We start from the raw sequence: 19,034 nt of genomic DNA on the forward strand, positions 1-19,034 counted from the left end.
TCGGCACCTGTTGTCCAAGATCTGACGGGACAAGACAGAAGCACGCGCCTCTGCCTGCAGCCCCTGACACAGATGACTTCAGAAAGAGGCCTTGGCCTAAACTGCAGCTGGAGGCACAAGTGGCCCTGTCTTGCCTTCTAAGCCTCTCTCCTGGAAACTACGTAATCCAGAAGGAGGGCCGGAGCGGCTGCTGGAGGCTGTGCTGTGTTTGTCCCAGCAGAGAGCGGGGCTGGAATGGGAGAGAGCCGTCTCCCTCGGATGAACGCGAAGCTACCAGCCCAGGTCTGACACCCGGAAGCCCTCAATCACGTGCACACCCACCACCCAGGGCTTCACAAGCTCCCACCCCACATCCCACACTGGCCCCTGCACCGCCCTCCTCTGCTTGCTCCCCTCCACACCTCCCCACCCAAGGCTCACTGCCTTGCTGGCAGCTCTTACCAGGGGCCAGGTGTATCTGCTGGGCTTCCTCCCAGGCTGTTCCTCCGGGAGCCCCTGTCACTGCCATGCTGCCAATGGGCCCCAGCAGATGGGTCTCAGGAACTGAGGAGAGAGGCACTGGGACCCCCATCTGCCCAGAACCGCCACCTGTTGGGTAGGAGCCGGGCTGCTGTGGGCTGAGCTGGGCCGGGCCCGACTGCTCCGGAGTTGGCCACAGAGCAGAGTGGTCACCATAGGCTTCTGAGTTGCCTTGAGGTCCAGAAAGATCCTGATAGAAAGTGTTTTCTAAGGACACAGGACAAAGAAGAAGAGGTGAGACCTGTAATGTGGCCTTTGTGTGGACTAACCAGGAACAAGCCTGCTCTTTGGAAAGCAGTGACGAGGACAGGCCAGTTGACGTGGCCACCATCAGTGGGACAAGTATAACACAGCAGCGATTGTAACACCTTCCACCACTTATGACTTAGAGTTTTCAAAACTATCTCCCTCACAGCTTGTATGATCTCTGAGCCTTTTAAACCAGGGGGTTGGGATGGCAGAAATGACCATTTAGTCTAACTCCACACTTTTTAGCTTTTGGATAAACTTTTTTTAATGGATTTACTAATGGACTGGGGTACTTGACATTTAGAAAGTTTCAATGTAAAACCCAAATCAGACTACAGAAATGATGGCTTTGTTTTGAAAGATAAGAGCTTTGGCCCAGGAAGGGGACTTGATGACATTCTTTCTGGCTCCACTGTGTTGCTGACGAGACAGACCGAGGTGTGGACTGTGGACGTGGACAATGGTTGGCCCAAATTATGGGACCAGTGAGGTTGGCTGACCTACCCGCTTGATAGGGCAGCAGGAGACACGGCTGTTTGCCAGGGGAAGTGACCACTCAGGAGCACCCAGCCTGCTCTCCTACATTGCTCTCCCCTCACCGATTCTGGGGCACAGCAGTAAAGCTGGGATATAGAGACCAAGGCCTGCCCATCCTTGCTATCCCCTTAATCATCCCTAAAGGAGGTGCAAAAGGCTGGGAACCAGCCAGAAGCAAAGCTGTGAGACCCCCGTCCTCACCCCACCAGTGAGTGCTATTTGGGGAAACAGCATGGAGTTAACTGGGATAATAATGTCTGCCCAGCGCAACAACTGAAGCATCCTAAGGGAAAAGGAGGGATCTGCTGAAAACACTCTGAAGCCTATTTCACGTATGCGGCAACTGATGCTCAAACAGCATAGGCGCTTCCGATGTACCCCCCCCCCCGCCCCCCGGCTAACGTGAAATACAGGTGATCCACCACCTCGGGCACCAAGAAATGCATCCACCTGGGGAGCTGGTACTGACACAAGCGAGGCAACTATGTAACGACTCAGCAACAACAAGATTAAAGCCTGAGTGTGAAACAAAACCTCTAGCAATGCGGAACCAGAAGTGCCAGGGAAGGCTGTGGCTGGCAGGGCTGTGTAGAGAGAAGCCTGGACCACAGGTCAGACTGACACAGGCGAGGAAGGCACTCCAGGCAAGGAAGGGGGAAAGTTTTTTGTTAGGTTATCTCCTATAATCAGATCCCAAGAGTCAGTTTTTTACACACTCAGTTCATTAGTTTAGGTACCTGGAGTTTTTCCGGCTTCTGAAATAACCACTTGAGCAGACTGAGGACCCCCAACGCCTCCTGCTTCCTTTCGCTATTAAGATAAAGTAAAATCCTCTTAGGTGACACAAAGGAAAACAAAAATAGGAAACATGATTTGAAATGAAGTCAAGACACTTCGGCAGTGACGAGGTAAGGGAGCCTCAGGTGAATGTGGGGGCTGTGAGGGGCTGGGCGTGGGGGGCCCACGGGTCTTCCTACCTCCCAGCTCTGCTCGGAGACAGCAGGCAGAGGCCAGGGCATCCTCCTCTCCCAGAGGAAGGGGCAAGAAGAGGGAACTAAACCACGGGCCCCAGGGCCCAAAGCACACGGGGGAAGCAAGGGCCACATGTGTCTAAAAAAAAAAAAAAATCCACCTGCCCCCTTCTCAGAGACAGAGGAAGAAAGGAGATGGAGGAGGCCTTGTTCCAATTACCGTGACAATTACTACCAGCCGCTTTTGCAATTGTCAGAACAAAAAAAAAAAAAAGGAAAGGTCCGGAAGTCTTTTAAGCATTTGCTCTACATTACATGAAAGTGGCACCGGGCCACCGTGAGCCACTGTTCCTCACAGAGAGAGACGGAAGCTTTGATGGTCATTCAGAGAAGGGTGGCCGGGTGACTCGGGAGAGGGCCCCACTGTCTCACAGGGGAACACAGGAAAATGTCTCCCCCCAGGAGGGGAGCGCGTTAGCGGAAGCTGAGTGCTACCCCTTCCCCCACCAGGCTGTGCTTCCTTGGGGACAGAGGACACCACGGCCCGCCATGGTTTTGGGGACTTGCTGAGGTCAGTGCCTGCCTACGCTGTGTCTAGAGGACCATCCCCCCTCACCTGCAGCTCCCTGTGGCGCCCCCGAAGGTGCACCAGCCAGTCCGGCTCCAGGTCCCTGTCTCCTCGGTGGCGGTGGCGATCTAAAACCAGAGGATCTGACAGCTTCAGTCTCTCTGCCAGCTGTGCCCGGTTTCCAGATGGTAAGAGAAAGAAAAGGAGGGAGAGAAGTAGGAGAAATGGCAGTAAGAAAAAAGGAAGCCTTTGCTCACTTGTAAATCAGATTACAAAGAACTGCCACATAGCAAATTCAGCAGATACCTTCCTCAAATCGCAACATAAACAGTTAAAGCATCCTAGTGTTAGATACTAAATAAAATATGAGGAGAAACTGCTACTCTGCTCTACGTCTCTGCAAAGCTGTTCTCAGGAGCAGTGCTTCTCAAACTTCAGAGCTGGTAGGAACCACCCAGGATTTTGTTAAAATGCTAATTCCGATCCCAGAAGTCTGTGGGGCCCGAGATCAGGCATTGCTAACAAGCCCCCCACGAGGTGATGCCCATGTTGCCGGTCGAAGGACTGCTTATGTTGCAAGATTATTCAGTCATTGCTTTTCTGGTGGCTCAGCGGTAAAGAATCTGCCTGCCAATGCAGGAGGCGCAGGTTTGATCCCTGGGTCAGGAAGATCCCTTGGAGGGGAGAATGGCAACCCACTCCAGGATCCTTGCCTGGGAAATCGCATGGACAGAGGAGCCTTGATGGGGTCACAAAGAGTAGGACACAACTCAGTGACTAAACAACAACAACAACATCCCATCGTAAAGTCCCCAAACTTTGTGACTCCTCCCTTCTGGCTCCTGAGCTGCCTACAACCATCATCCTGTTGGCAGGAATTTGCCATTGAGGGCACTCAGTAGCACAGATTTTACTGGCTACAGAATCCAACACTTGGGCCTCATTTAAAGCAAAGCAAAAAGTGATGGTAGGCTGCCTTTTTACTCTCAGCTAATGGATTTTTCTTCAATTAATTGGAACAACTATTTGCCTGATTGTTTTCTTTCCCAGGAACTAAAAGTTGATGTTTTTGTTTTCTCTTTTTTGAATGTATCTCACATGTGATAAAATATTCCATGCATTTAAAAGCATTTTAATAAGGATCATTTCCCATTTTAATCACTAAAATATATTTTCTAAGCCCAGCTTTTATAATTAGAATGGTTTGCCATAACATGCATTTTTACTGTACCAAAAAAGCAGATGCAAGAATGACTTCCTTGCACAGCACGCGCCTGGTTTCCAGTCCCCCTATTTCAAACCAACTCCCGCCCCCCGCCCCTCCTACCCATAGCATCCTTCTTTATGCAGTGTCAGGCCTCTGCTTATCACATTTGGGCATGCATATGTGGTCAAAGACAGCCAGGGGCTCCAATTTTATAGCATGTTCAAAGAAGATGAAATGGGGCTCTGAGCCGCTTTACAATAGCTTTCTCTGAACACTGAAGATAACACACCTGCAGAGAACCCTTTGAGAAGCTCACCTTGATGAGTTCCACTAATAGCACAGGGTGGCTGCTCTCTCCATGGCTCAGGAGGGCTGTGCCAATGGCTTCGCAGTAATGCAAGGCCTGGGACGTGAGGCCATAATCTGCCAGACGGGAAGCATAAAGGAGCTTATACACCTGCGAAGAGGAGCAGGGCCAGAAAGAGAGAAGTGGAGATAAGACTTCTTGGAAGTCAGTGGACTGCCAACTTCCTCTAACTCTGGGTCCAAATATTAAAGAGGGCCTTGCAACATTTAGGGCATTCTATCTATGTATAGGCACAGTTCCAAACCCAGCCTGCAGTTCCATCATTGCAGAGAATGGGGTGGAAGGCACATCAGCTGAGTCTCCCTAGGCGCTGGTCACCATGGAAATGCACCAGCCTCTCCACTTCTTATCAGGCAGCCTGTATCTCTGGGAAGCCTAGTGTTTGGCAGAGGACCAGGCGCCAGGGGCACAGGTAAAAGAGGAAAAAAATGCCTCTGGTGGAAGGGGCTTCAAGCCTAAGAGGGAGAGTACAGGCAGATACAGGTAAGGGTTCAGAGACGCATGAGGGACAGAGCCAGATGAAGAACAGAGGGGCTGAGAATCAGACAGACCCAAGTTCAAACCCCAGCTCTATGCTGGTATGGAGCATGAAACTAGTTCACCCACCTCCTCTCCGCACCTTGGTTTCCTCGCTCTAATACGGGGATGATACTACGATCTCCCCCTTGGTGGTTTCAAAGATTCAGTGAGATAATCCATGTAAAGTCCCTAGAGCAAATGGTACCCAAGAGATGTGAGCCAATAGCATGTAACTCCTTGGAACCTCTTTTGTGAAAAGAGGGTAATCATGCACGCCTCACAGAATTAGAGATCACTCAGTTAGAGGATCATAGCACAGTGCCAGGTGTGCAAAACTCATTCCCTAAAAACCGCGAATCTCACTGCTATCAGCCCAAAGACAGCTGAGAGGTGGGATGAGCACAGAAGAGATAGACTGAAGACCTGCGCGGACACAGAGGAGCCCGCTGGGCAGGGCTGCGCTGGGAAAGGCGGGCCTCCGGTCAGACCCTCACAGAAGATGCCGACCAGGTCATGGCCCTATGCACAGTAATCCACTCATCCTCAGGCTTTGCTTTGTGTTTGGTGGTGGTGGTGTGTGTGTGTGAAACCCTTACAGAAGATACTAACTGGGTCACGGCCCTATAGATAGTAATCCATTCATCTCCAAGGCTTTGTTTTGTGTTTGGTGGTGGTCTGAGTGTCCGTGTGTGTGTGTTGCCACCAGATACACTCTCACTACAATCACTGAAGAAGTCTCTGGGGATCAAAGGGGACACCAGGGCATCCAGTAGAGAGGTTGACAGGTTGGAACCTGGACATGGATGCTGCCCACATACCTGCAGCCCTGAGAGGAAAAAAGAAGGACAGGGGCCAAAGGACAGAGCAGGGAGGCATTCCAGAGTTAAAGATGGAGGCATCCGAGAGAGATGGGAGCGGCAGGTCAGAGGAGAGCAGGGACGTGAACAGCCGGGGGCCGCTCCGGGCAGGATGGCCGTGGAGCCAAGGAGAAGACGGAGCCATCTGGAGACAGAACAGCGGAAGGAGCTGCAGACAAGAGCGGGGCCCAGGGGCGCCTGCCTGATTCTCCTTTGTCAGGAGGGAGGCAGGAGCCCACCGCACAGAGGCTGCTGCCATGTTTTGCTTTCCTGTCTTAAAACGCAGACCTTGAGGGGACCTAGAAAGAAATCCTAACCCTTCCCACACTCCAGCTCATGAGGAAAAGACCAGTGGATGACTTAGCCCAGCCACCGCCTGCCAGAGAGCAAGGCTGAGAATCCAGCCGCCCACAGCCATCAGATGCTGATAGGGCCTCGTGAGCATTCAGTTACCTGGAAAGAAGGGATGAAGGATTGGGGATGGCCCAGCATCTGACAGTACTCGAAGATTTCCGTCCTCTGGATAGCCTCAGTTGTTGCAAATTTCAAAAACTCTTGACTAAAACCAGGGAATAACAATAAAAGAGTTTGAGGTTGGGGCGGATGGGGGACGGATTTCACTCATAGATAGCCAAACACCAGCTGCATCCATTCAAGGCAGAGTTTCTGTCCTGGGCTGATCCCTGGGGCAGCTCCAAGAGAAGAAGGAGAATCTGTGCCCCCAAAGGCTCTGGGGGAAGGCGGGGCCAAGCAGGGGACGGGGGGAGCTTCAGGGAGTGGGGGCGGTTCCTGCCATCTTTCCTGAGGGTCACTTAAGGCAAGATGCTCTCATGCCCAGCTCAGAGGGGCACTGCATCCCCCCTGTAAGCATGCTGAGCACCAGCCTGAGTGCCCTGAGAGCCCAGAGGGGGTGTCTGGGAAAGGTCACCCCAGCCTGAGCAGAAGAGCAGGAAAGAGGGAGCCGTGTGATGTTCCGGGAGCACTGAAAACAAAGGCCCTGCAGAGAGTGAGTAGCACCACAGAGCCCAAAGTCAAATGACGGTCCCTACATTGCACGCTCATTCCAGTGAGAAAGCAGATTGAGTGAATGTGATCTGGGGTCCCTCAGAGTCCCCACGGGCCCCAAAACAGCTGCCGTGGGGGCTGAAACCATAATCACCAGGGCTTCCCCTGGGGTCAGGGCTGGATCTCCAGAAACATCCTCATACAGTACACAGGAGGGGGACACCTTAACCCAGGGGTCTCCAACCTCCAGGATCTAATGCCTGGAGATCTGAGGTGGAGCTGATGCAATAATAACAGAAATAAAGTGCACAATAAATGTAATGCACTTAAATCATACCGAAACCATACGAGGATTTTTTTCCCCCACCAATCCAAATCTGTGGAAAAACTGTCTTCCACAAAACCAATCCCTGGTGCCAAAAGGGTTGGGGACACTGCATAACCCATTTCACTTATTTGGCACATCTGGCCAAGACAGGCTTCTTTGACAACTTAACTATGTGCTATCAGAGACCATGACCTTGACAGACAGGTCATGAGACAATGCATTTCTACGAAGAAAAGCCTGACAGTCTGGATTCCAAGTCCAACCTGACTGCACTTTAGCTGCACAATCTTAGACCTGTTACTCCACCTCTCTGTGCCTCAGTTTCCCTCCTCTACAAAGCGAAGCTTAAAAATACACTTTCTTCACAGGGTCCATGTGTAATGATTAAAGGAAACGGTGCAAATGAAACACATGGTACAATGTAAGAGCTTAGGAAATCTTAACTATCAACAGAGAGAGAGAAAGAAAGATCCAGAATGTGGAGGGTGGCTAAGGAGCAACCTGGTCTTTTCATCCACTGTCTCGGGGCTTATCAAGGTCCTTCTCTGTGAGAAGTCTCATGCTATGCCCAGCAGGGAACAAGTGACAGGCCTAACTTTTGAGTAGCTTGTGTGTCAAGTCAGTGTAAGCTGTGGGGGCGAAACACAAACTTCTTCTTCCACTTGCAGGCTTTGCCCAAGGCCAGTTCTGAGAATAGGTCCAGGGCTGCCTAACGCAGAGCCTCAAGCCGCCGCGCTATTAGCATTTTCTGAGTCAAGCTCTGGTCATGGAGCCAGGGCGCCACCGAGTGGCCAGAGGGGCACACTACAACCCACGGGCACCAGCTCGCAGCTTCCGGGAGCAAGGCCTGGGCCTGAGGACCCCTGGCGGTGTGATGGGGCACTCTTCCCGGCGGCTCTCAGCCCAGAGCCTACCTGTGCTGAAAAACCGTCAGCAGCAGCTGAACATTCACGAACGACAATGGAAAAATGAAGCCACGCCACCCAGCTGGGGCTAACCCAATCCCCTGGAAGACGTCCTCCCCACTCTCTGCCCCCCAGAAGACTGGCATACCTGTGGCTACTGCCCAGCAAGGCCAAGTAGTCTGTCTTCACGGTGTAGTAGCCGAAGGGCACGTGAGCCATGAGGTAGCAGAAGTGAGCAGCCTCCACCAGCCCCTTCCCAGCTGTAGGCGGAGAACAAGCCTGGGTCAGGGAACACGCCCGCCAAGGGAGGGACCCACCATCCGGGCGGGAGGGGAGAGGGTTAGAGAGCGGCTCTGAGGTCAGAGCAGACAGCTTCACGGGATAAAACAACAAGCTCTCCAAGACACGAGCTACAGACTCCACACCTTACTCCCTCTCCCACCCCATTTTTGCCCTCCGACATTACATTTCACTTCTCTTCAGCCAGAAGAAGGCACTATTTCACATTCCCCTCAATGGACTTTTGATAAGGACGTTTCTAAGCATTTTAGTCCTTCTGGAAGGGGAGAAATAGGTAAGAAATGCCTACACCTGAGCAGAGAAGCAGACTGTTGGAAGCAGCGGTTTTTAAACTCGGCTTCTTGGGGCATTAATGCCTCCCCCGCCAAAATCAAACAATAGACTTTTCCCAGTGCTCATAAAAATCACATTCATTACCAAATTGTTCCCAGTTTTTAAATGTTCTCCCATACCTTTTTCATCAACACTGAGTTAATTCAAGTAGGCAAAGTAATTAGCTTGGCACCCAAGAAGGTTCAACAAAAGTTAGTTCTTTCTACTCAGGTGCTGAATAACTCGTCATTTGACTGGGCACAACTTTACCCGCAGCTATTTTAAGTTTAGCAGAGCAGTATTTCACAAAGTGCCACAAAGCAATGATTTTCTAAATATTCTGTCCCTTGACCCAGTCTGAGAACCACTGATCCGCAACATCCAACAGCCCCTAAGTGTTTAAAAGGCCACATTCACAAAGAGATGATAGAAATAAAGACTACACAGTTCCCCAGGGTAGCTCAGGCGAAAATAGAATTTCCTATCTGGTCGGGCTGGGTCACTGGGTGACTAACAACAACAGTAGGGGAGATGCTCCAGGTGTTAACTCCATCCGCTGGGGACTCTGACCCCGGCACAGGAATCAACCACTCAGGGCAGCCTCCTGCAGCGGCGGGACCCCAGAGTCTCAGGGGCCTGGCCTGCACTCGCTCGCAGCAGAAATCTGGGAAACAGAAAGGCAAGAAGGACACTCCTCTCCCTGGATTTTCTGTCCCCAAAACACTGAGGCTCCTGGGTCAAAGGAATGCCTGAGGCATAGACTCGGGCCCAACACAGAACCTAAGTCTAAGCACAGGGTGTTTAAAGCCGGCCTGGGGACAGAGGCGAGGAGGGGACGGAGCTGGTCTCTGCTTACCCAGGGTGTCCCCCATGGTGACAATCGTGCGCTGGTACAGCTCCGGGTCCCCACCCTGATTCGACAGAATCACTGCCAAGTGTGGCCTCCAGTCTCCCCACTGCTTGTCCCCACAACACTGAAAAGCAGCAGAAACATGGAACATTGGCTGAGTAATACAGCCCCAGCCAGAACATAGGTTAAGGAAGGCTGTTGTCTATTTTCTGATTTGCCAGGAATCCCTATTTGGCTGCCTGCAGTGCAGCCACTCACTGATTCTGAGTTTTCTTTTTTTAAAAAAGCAAAACTCTTAGAAGGATGGGTAGGCAGACACATTACATACACACATACACAGGAATATTGGGAGGTGGCCGTTGGTGGTTGAGTCACTAAGTCATGTCTGACTCTTGCGACCCATGGACTGCAGCCCACCAGGCTCCCCCGTCCCTGGGATTCTCCTGGCAAGAATACTGGAGTGGGTTGCCATTTCCTTCTCCAATGCATGAAAATGAAAAGTGAAAGTGAAGTTGCTCAGTCGTGTCCAACTCTTAGTGACCCCATGGACTGCAGCCCACCAGGCTCCTCCGTCCATGAGATTCTCCTGGCAAGAATACTGGAGTGGGGTGCCATTTCCTTCTCCAATATTGGGAGGTAGATAAAAAGAAAATCACACTAACAGTCACTAATTTTCAAATTTCATCCTGGTGCCCCTAATCGCGATAGCTGGGGACAAAAGTTTTTTTAAAAAATTGATATTTCCGTGGAAGAAGGAGGATCACAAAACCTTGGTTCATGAGACGAGTCCATATTAACCTGTAAGAAAACAGGGGAACACTGGGCTCCTTAATATTTTACCAAATGGCTAATGTCTTCTGTTTTTACAGAGTCATCTTCTACACATGACCTTCTTTAATCTTCGCACAACTCTGTGAGATCTAATTCCTATCGCCTCCTGAGGAGTGAGAAAACAGACCCAAGGCGCCCAGGCAGCACTAGTCGCTAGTGAGACGCAGGGGCAGCAGGGCTCCACGAGGGGGCGGTAGAGGGTAGTCAGAGAAGTGGACGCGGGTGGAAGCCCCATGGGACCGGATGGGCCGTCCTTCTCCTGAATGACGGGGAATTTCAGGGCAGAGGAAATAGCAATAAACAAACCAATGTCACAGGCTCTGGATTCAACAGGGGCCCTGCCTCTGGAGCAAGTTTCTTAATGCCTTTGAAGCTTTGTTTCTTCATTTCTTAAATCGAGATCATAATGTCTACCTGACTGGATTACTGTTGATGATAAAACAAGATTGGTAAAGTCCAAAGCATAGTGCCTTGCACGTGGTTTGCACTTTATAAATTACATGTAGGTGTAAATACACACACACATGGAAGCACAACAGAGGAAAGGAGGTGATTTGCAGACCAATCTGTCCTCCAATTTGTTACACAGAATGGACAGAACAGGAGATTGACAGTAATAGCTAAGATCTGGAGGTCAAAACAATTCACAATTATTTGGTATTGTATTTGTAATTATCCCACAGAACAAAAGATGCTTTATCCAGCTCCATTTTAAAGATACTCTTTGTTTATCTGGGCAAAGCAGTGTGAATGAGAGGAATGATGATAATAAATCACAAAAATAATAGCAGTTCTCACTTATTGCACTCTGACCCTGGGCCATAGCCTGTGCTAAGCATTTCTCCTATGAACAATCACATGCATTAAGTACTATTATTATCCCCATTTTAACGTGTGAGCCAGGCTCTTTCTGGCTGGAACTAAGGGAACCAGCAACAGAAAAGCTCTTGCTAAAAGAACAAAAACTTAGAAGCAATTCTTCCGTCTCCTCCCCAGGTGATTTGGGGGTGGAGGGCGGAAATCTCTGTAAAGCAGGTCTATGGAGGTGGGGAGAGAAAGAACACTTATTAACTAACTTCAATGGGCCAAGTATGGTCATTAATACATTCAGATAGTCTCTCTCCTTTAATTTTTACAATAACTCTGTTAGGCATCAAATGCCCACAAAGATGAAAAGCTGAGACTCTGAGACTAAGTAACAAGACCCATTCACACAGCTAGACTCTGAGGAGCAGAGACTAGGTTAAGCCTGTGACAGAAGCCCACATCTCTGTTTTCCAATCACCATGCTTCGTCCACTACACCTCTTATTCTAAGTACCAAAATCTAGCCTTTTACTGGCTGCTATGATGCTAGGAAACTCTCCAACACGGGTGTCAAATACCACATTGCCATATCACTTCTGGCTCCTTGGTTTTCTCACCCAGAAGCAGGGATCATTTAGCAAACGCTGCCAGTGCAATGAGACCCAATGGACCATATGTTGATTACATCACTCCCTGCATTTAGCGTTTTTGTGACATGGTAGGATTTCACTGCAGGGCACAGGCATTCGGCAGAACTGTGAGGTGCATCCCATGTTCTAATATAGCTCTGACGAAGGGGCATGAAAGTCAGCATTTCTCTTTTCTTTTCTTGAAATTGTCCACAAGCAATAAGAAGGACAAAAGAGCAAAAGTGTGAGTGTGTTTTCATTAAAACTAAATGTCAACAAAAACCCAAGCCTCTAAATACAAGAAAAGGCTTCCAAAAGAGATTAAGCAGAGGTGGGTTCGGGAGGCAGAGAGAGGAGATCCCACAGCCATCTCCACCAGCTGGGGAGAAGCAAAGACGCTCACAGAAAATACCAGGTTGTGTGAAAATGCCAGCTGGCCTGGAACATGGCCCTGGCATCTCCCCAGCTCAAACCTCCTAAAAATAACTGGTCCAAGGAAGGCTTGAAGCCTGTGAAGGAACAAATACAGAATTTGTACAAATATACCATCAAGATAAAAGGAGAGAAGAAGGTAGAGAGAACATTCACCAAAAAAAAAAAAAAATGATACCACAAAACAAAAATGGTCACCAAATAGTTCATCATGAATGTAAGTAAAATAATGAAACAATTTCTTTTATGAAGCAAGGGGCTAAAGCTAAGTTATAGGAGCAGAGGAAAGAGATGGTGGAGAACAGGAGGAGGCAAATGTGACTGCAAAGCTCAGGAGAGAAGTGGCAGGAAAATCAAAGAAATAAAGACAAAAATGGAGAGGACTTCCCTGGTGGTCCAGTGGTTACGAATCTGCCTTCCAGTGCAGGGAATGTGGGTTCTATACCTGGTCAGGGAACCAAGACCCCACATGCCATGGGGCAAATAAGCCCGGACACCGCAATTACTGAGCCTACGTGCTCTGGAGCCCACACTCCCACAGCAAAGAACCCAAGCACCACAACTAAGACCAGAAATAGTCGAATAAATAAATTATATATATATATATTTTTTTTTAATGACAAAATTTTAAAGAGCACAGCAAGCAAGAGATACTGATGAAAACATAGTAAGGGACACACAGGAGGGACACAGCAAAAAAGAAGAAAAGAAAGAATCACTCATATACATATATATATATATACTATTATATTTTGTATATAGAGGGAGTTCCTGAAAAGAAAACCAATATAAGAGAATAAAACAAATCCTGAAGGATATAATTCAAGAATTTTTTTCCTAAACTGTAAGAGATGGATGCACATATTAAAAGAGCATGCTCTATCCCCCCCAAAATCGACACAGACAGTCAACAAGATATATCTTACTAAAATTATTGGACTTCGAGGATAAGGAATACCTTGGGACAGAAAGATCAAGTCTCTTATAATGGGAAAACTAACAAGATGGCCTTAGGGTTCTCTTGAACCACATCTCACACTGATGACCTGTAGAATCTAAAGTGTCCCTCTTTGAAGGGTCCCGTGCAGTGGTGGGGAAGAAAGGAAGCCTGGTGTGGTAAGCGGGAGAGCAGCCTCAGCTTCACTTGCTAGTCTTCACTCAGCAGGTAGCTGTGGATTTGTAGAAAGAGCAAGATCTTTGGAATCAGACAGACCTGGACCAATCTTGACTCCTCTGCCCCCAGCTCTGTGATCTTGGGTCATTTTAAACTTTTGCATCTCAGATTTCATGACTGAAAAACCGGGATAATAATTCCCACCTCCACGCACTAAATGAAATAATATATATCACATTACTTAGCACAGGGCCAGGCACATGGGAGGTGATAAAGGGGCATTTGTTGTTTTATTTGTCATCTCTAAAGCCATCACTTCGTCCCTGAGCAGTCCCCACCCACTAAACCCATCGGATGCTGGGCTCCTGTTATGAAGGGTACCGTGGCTGCCTGTGGGGTCCTCCCCGACATGAGCTGGAAGAGAGTCTGCAGTGGATCGTTGAGCGCCAGCGTGCTGGTGAAGCTGCAGAGAGAGGGACCGACCATCAGTGGGGGCCCAATCAAGAGCACCTTTAACCCATTGCCTTGCGGTGGCTTCTGTTGAAACTTGAGTTTCTCTCTGCTTTTCGGTTATGGCTCAGCTCCATCCCACTTTCGGACACCCATCCCACACACCCCAAACAGACCTTACCACCTGGGGTGACCTGCACTTCAGCACTGACACCCTAACTCTTGAGCAAACCATTTTTATAGAGAGATGAGCCACGCATAAGTCAATGAACCCTGAGAGCCCAATGGTAAACCTGAACCTCTTCTTTCCAGACCCCTCCTCCCCAGCCACCCTCGAGACCCACTGTCCCAAGGCAGTCCTCCTCCAGGCCAGGCCTACAGTTCTCAGCGCTGTTTTTTTGGGGGCTTCTCACTAACCTGGTCTCTTGTGCCTTTGCTCACAAGTACTAAATAGTCATTTTCAGTAACTGAAGAGGCGTAGAGCAGGGACCAGAAATGATCCTGCTGATGACAAACCGTGGGATCTGCTTAACAAGGATATAATAAGCTCTATGGTTGATTTGAGATTTAAGCATACTCAGTAAGAGAGATATTTCACGATTCACTGGGCCCCATCAAACATCAATGGCCCAAGGCGGAAATCCGTAGCAGAGATGTACGCTACAGCTCAGGGTTGTGGGATGCTCGCGTCCAAAATCTAAAGGAAGTTTATCCCCCAGAATGCTGTCTTTAAAAGCATCCTTCCTCCAGAGCTGGGAGTGCTTCTCCTCATAGAAGTCCAGTGCTCCTCACTATTCTGGCCCAGGAACATAATGAAGAACATGGTGGTCACTATTTACTGGGAAGACTGGGGGTCGGAGTAATAAAGAGACTCAGCAGGGGCCATGGTGAAGAACAGACTCCCAGGCAGTGGGACAGATGTGAGCCCCACAGACCCAGCTTAAAGTGGGGGTGTCCATCTTCTTATCCAACTCTGCCCAGCAGGATTTACGGCCAATTTAAATATAAGATGGCTTCCCTGGTGGCTCAGATGGTAAAGAGTCAACCTGCAGTTCAGGGGACCCAGGTTCAATCCCTGGGTTGGGAAGATCCCCTGGAGAAGGAAATGGCAACCCACTCCAGTATTCTTGCCTGAAAAATCCCATGGATAGAGGAGCCTGGTAGGTTACAGTCCATGGGGTCACAAAGCGTTGGACAAGACTGAGCAACTTCACTTCACTTAAATATAAGATAAAGCTTCCCTGGTGGCTCAGCAGTAAAGAATCTGCCTGCCAAATGCAAGAGACTCAGGTTCAATCCCTGTGTTGGAAGACCCCCTGGAGAAGGAAATGGCAACCCACTCCAGTATTCTTGCCTGAGAATACCATGGACAGAGGAGTCTGGGGGGCTACAGTCCACAGGGCTGCAAAGAGTCAGACATGACTGAGCGACTAAAACAACGAGCTGAGAAGGTAGCTTCAAGGCTTTAACCAACACGAGAAGATAAATTTTGAGTTAACATCCTTCTCACTGTCTGACCCAAGCCTGCTCCTTATGGGAGGTGCCCCCCGACCCCACACCACCCCACCTCACCCCACACCAATCCTGCCACACATCTGTCCCCAACCACCCGCGGATGCTAACTGCAGCCTGAAGGGCTGACCCCAGCACCCGCTACACCCACCACCTCCATTTGATCCTGAGTCTCCTCAACTGTTTCATTGCCCCTGTTCTAAACTCCTGGCTAGGTACTCACACCTCCATTCCTATCCCACTCTGGTTTGAGCCTTCTTCCCAGTGCCCGCTGGCACCCAGGTTCTGGCCGGTGCAAACTATGACCGAGGGCATCCCTTCAGTCTTGACATCTCCCATTGGAGGAAGTCTTCCGTATCTAATCTCCAGCCCAATAAACCCCTTTCTACCACAGCTCACAGTCCTCCTACTCCGGATCCCTCCCTACTTCTCAGCACCCACAGCCCACCGCAGGACTAAGCAGTGAGTTACTACCTCTCAGTCCTAACGCTCTGTCAGTCACCTTTAAGTGATCCACCCCTCACTGATGGAACTCTCTAGAGTTCTAGGAACTTCTCTCTTCCAATGAGAAGGCTACTGCAATGCAGAATCCTGTTTAATCTTTGGAAGCTCTGACTCTGAGAAAATGTCACTAAAATGTTTTGTTCAACTCAGCAGCTAAAAAGAATGTATCTGCACCTAGGTTATAAGGATCTGGAGAAGAGAAATACTACGCCCGACTTAGAATTGGAAAGACGCTTGGAGGGTTGGGCTCTTCCTTGCGTCTTGTATTTCTCCCTACCCTCATCCCCACGTTTGGAGGGGAGGTCCCTCCGCTCCATTGGGCTCTTCCTGTGCAAGTTCCCGACTCACCCACTCATGACCCAGCTGTGGGTCCTTGGGTCCATCTTGCTGGAGAGGAATAAAGCATGGCCCCACAAATGGTTCTTCATGGCCCACTCCAAGGCTTCCTGAAATACAGACATCACCTTCAGTACCTCTGCTCACCTTCCTCCAACACAACCAGCAACTGTGCTTGGGCACCGCTGCCCCCTGAGCAGGTAGAGGCCAGGCTTCCAGGAAGACTTGCAGAGCCTCCCATGTGAATCTGAGAAAGAAAGAGTAGGGAACCAGCTTCAGCTGGCAGGTATTTCTCTCTCCAGTGTCCCTTTCTCGAACCTTCATGTTATCAGAACCTATTACATGATTTCATTAGCTCCCCACCAACATGGTTACCAGTTACCTTTATCTCCTGAGAAAATTTCATGAGCCTAAGCACCAAGAATGAGAGAGGCATTTCACACCAAGGACTGAGTCTCTAAAGATGAGTTGTAAGATGGTGCTCACAGGGCACAGTAGAGGAACTGTTCATTAACAACTGTGGCAGAGACACCTAGTTCCTCACCCAAATCCATGCTCTCCTTCCTGGGCCAAGAGCTTGACCGTATTTCCCACCTCCCTGGCACTGAGATGTGGCTGAGTTCTAGGGTATCAGATGGAAATGGAAGCAATGCGTGCAGCCTCTGGGTCTGGCGCATAGGACTCCCCATGCTCAATCCTCCATGGCCTTTTCCCTATCTGGCTGGAATGCAGATGACACCCAGGAGCCTTAGAGACTCTGTGTTGAAGATGGTAGAGCCTCACACAGCTGAGTCCTTGGGTTGCTTATGGAGGAGGGCTGCCCCATCTTCTCTTCACCTGCCCAGTACTGTCACATGAAGAGAAAAAGGCTGCTATTATGTTTAAGCCAGTATACATAGCCATTATCCTACCCCACCTAACACTATAACTAACTGCTTACTAAATATTAAGTGCTTATTAGTTAACTAGTCAGCTTCATATGTCAAAGTAATCACACCCATTAATTTGGTGACATGGATCAAAAGCTGCAAATTTTAAAACATACACATACATATATTTATCTCTTCATTTAATTTTTAAAACTATTCAGTAAGAGTTTAATTTATATGTGAGGTTGAATAGTAAAGAAGCCACCTGCCAATGCAGGAGACCCAGGAGATGCAGGTTTGATCCCTGAGTCAGGAAGATCCCCTGGAGGATGAAATGGCAAACCACTCTAGTATTCTTGCCTGGAAAAATCCCATGGACAGGGGAGCCTGGTGGGCTACTATAGTCCATGGGGTCACAAAAGAGTCAGATACAACTTTGTAACTGACCACGCAATTTCCTTACTGTCCCCAAAATAATTTGATTTTTGGACAGGAGATTACTAATGAGGTATTTCCACCTCCAAATGAAAATGTATTTGATTATCCCAACATCTCCCACATTATCATATTTGAAGAGAGAATAAATTTAAACAATCACAGTTAGGAAATTCAGCATCATAGTCAGTAGAAGTAAAAATGACATTAAGATTGCTCCTTTTGAAACAAGTTCCTACTGTATAGCACCAGGAACTATATTCAAAATCCTGTAATATAATAGAAAACAATATTTAGAAAAAGTATATCTATAACTGCATCACTCTGCTGTACAACAAAAATTAACACAACATTATATATCAACTATACTTCCATTTTAAAAAAAAGAAACCCAGGTGAAATCTTAAAAAAAAAAAAAAAAGAAATGTTCTTTTTAGGGAAAAGAAGATTGATATTTTTGTACATTAAACTATTTCATAGTAGTATTTTTTAGAAGGATTTACTAAAGACTGGTAAGCTTTCTTATCTCTCCTTGCTATTCTTTAGAAGTCTGTATTTAGTTGGGTGTATCTTTCCCTTTCTCCTTTGCCTTTCGCTTCTCTACTTTTCTAAGCTCTTTGTAAGGCCTCCTCCGACAACCACTGTGATTGGTGGGGAATTACTACTTTAGTCAAAAATCTGCATCCCCAAAAATATAATTTAAGAATAAGTGATGAATTGAGAAATTATATAGAGGATATCAAGCTTGCACAATGCCAGAATTAAGACCCTAGTCAAGTTTACTATAAGATTTTAAAAGTATTGTGGAGTCCAGCTCCGCACAGATCACCCTGAACTCCCACAGGGCTCTATCTGCCCTTGCTACCTTTGGGTCGTAGTATGACAGATGATGTGGTGGGTGGTTACAAGCCCGAGATCAGGTACCACCAGGCTTCCTAAATCTAACTCTTGCTTTATTACTAACTTTCCTCATTTATAAATACATAGAATAAGAATAGAACCTAAACTAGAGGGTTTCTATGAAGATAAATGAGATCATGCATATAAGCTGATAGGTGAGTATCTGGCACATAGAAAGTATTTTTCAAATATTTTCCTTTATTATTGTTGTTGTTATGGTCATTACTTATTCTTAAGAAAGAGATTATCACTGATTTATCTCTGTATCCCCCTGCTGGGTTTGATACCTTAGAAGTGGCTGCTACATAAATGTTTATTGAGTAAGTGAATCACTGGTGAAATAGCACTCCCTACTATATAGTGAATATATATATTAAATATATAATGACTATATACACACATATATGCTACAAGTTGATCCCATTTTCACTGAGTATCATGTCTATCTCTCGTTAAAAGATAACATCACATACAAAGACACACACACAATTAAAGATTTAAAGGTAAAGGTTAAGTCACAAAAGTATTTCAACTTTATTTTCATAAATTAATTTTGAAGCAGGAAAAGCCTTTCTATATATCACCCCAAAAAAGTGATTTCAGACAGAAAATCCTTAAAAAGTAAAGAGCTCCTACAAATCAATATGTGGGTATCAAAACTCCACAGAAAAATTTGGAAAATCCGTGACAAAAATATTCACAGATTAAAGGATATCCAGCGT

The 19,034-nt window shown here is 47.9% G+C and overlaps 1 protein-coding gene across 5 annotated transcripts in view; it reads right to left on the reverse strand.

The window, feature by feature from the left end:
• Nucleotides 1-19,034, reverse strand: part of SEC16B (SEC16 homolog B, endoplasmic reticulum export factor) — a 118,426-nt gene that overhangs the window by 64,093 nt on the left and 35,299 nt on the right. For all 5 annotated transcript variants that reach the window (XR_001296670.2, XM_013970427.2, XM_013970428.2 and 2 more), the window contains 9 exons: nt 16,121-16,218; nt 13,688-13,769; nt 9,501-9,618; nt 8,181-8,292; nt 6,248-6,353; nt 4,368-4,508; nt 2,893-3,012; nt 2,043-2,115; nt 442-726 (listed from right to left, as the gene is read on the reverse strand). Coding sequence is in view for 4 of the 5 variants with exons in the window: in XM_013970427.2 (XP_013825881.2) it covers nt 442-726; nt 2,043-2,115; nt 2,893-3,012; nt 4,368-4,508; nt 6,248-6,353; nt 8,181-8,292; nt 9,501-9,618; nt 13,688-13,769; nt 16,121-16,218 (1,135 nt within the window). In the remaining variant the exon portion in view is untranslated. The remainder of the gene's footprint in view (nt 1-441; nt 727-2,042; nt 2,116-2,892; nt 3,013-4,367; nt 4,509-6,247; nt 6,354-8,180; nt 8,293-9,500; nt 9,619-13,687; nt 13,770-16,120; nt 16,219-19,034) is intronic.

The sequence above is a fragment of the Capra hircus genome, chromosome 16 (genome assembly GCF_001704415.2).
Source record: "Capra hircus breed San Clemente chromosome 16, ASM170441v1, whole genome shotgun sequence".
Classification (NCBI taxonomy): Eukaryota; Metazoa; Chordata; class Mammalia; order Artiodactyla; family Bovidae; genus Capra; species Capra hircus.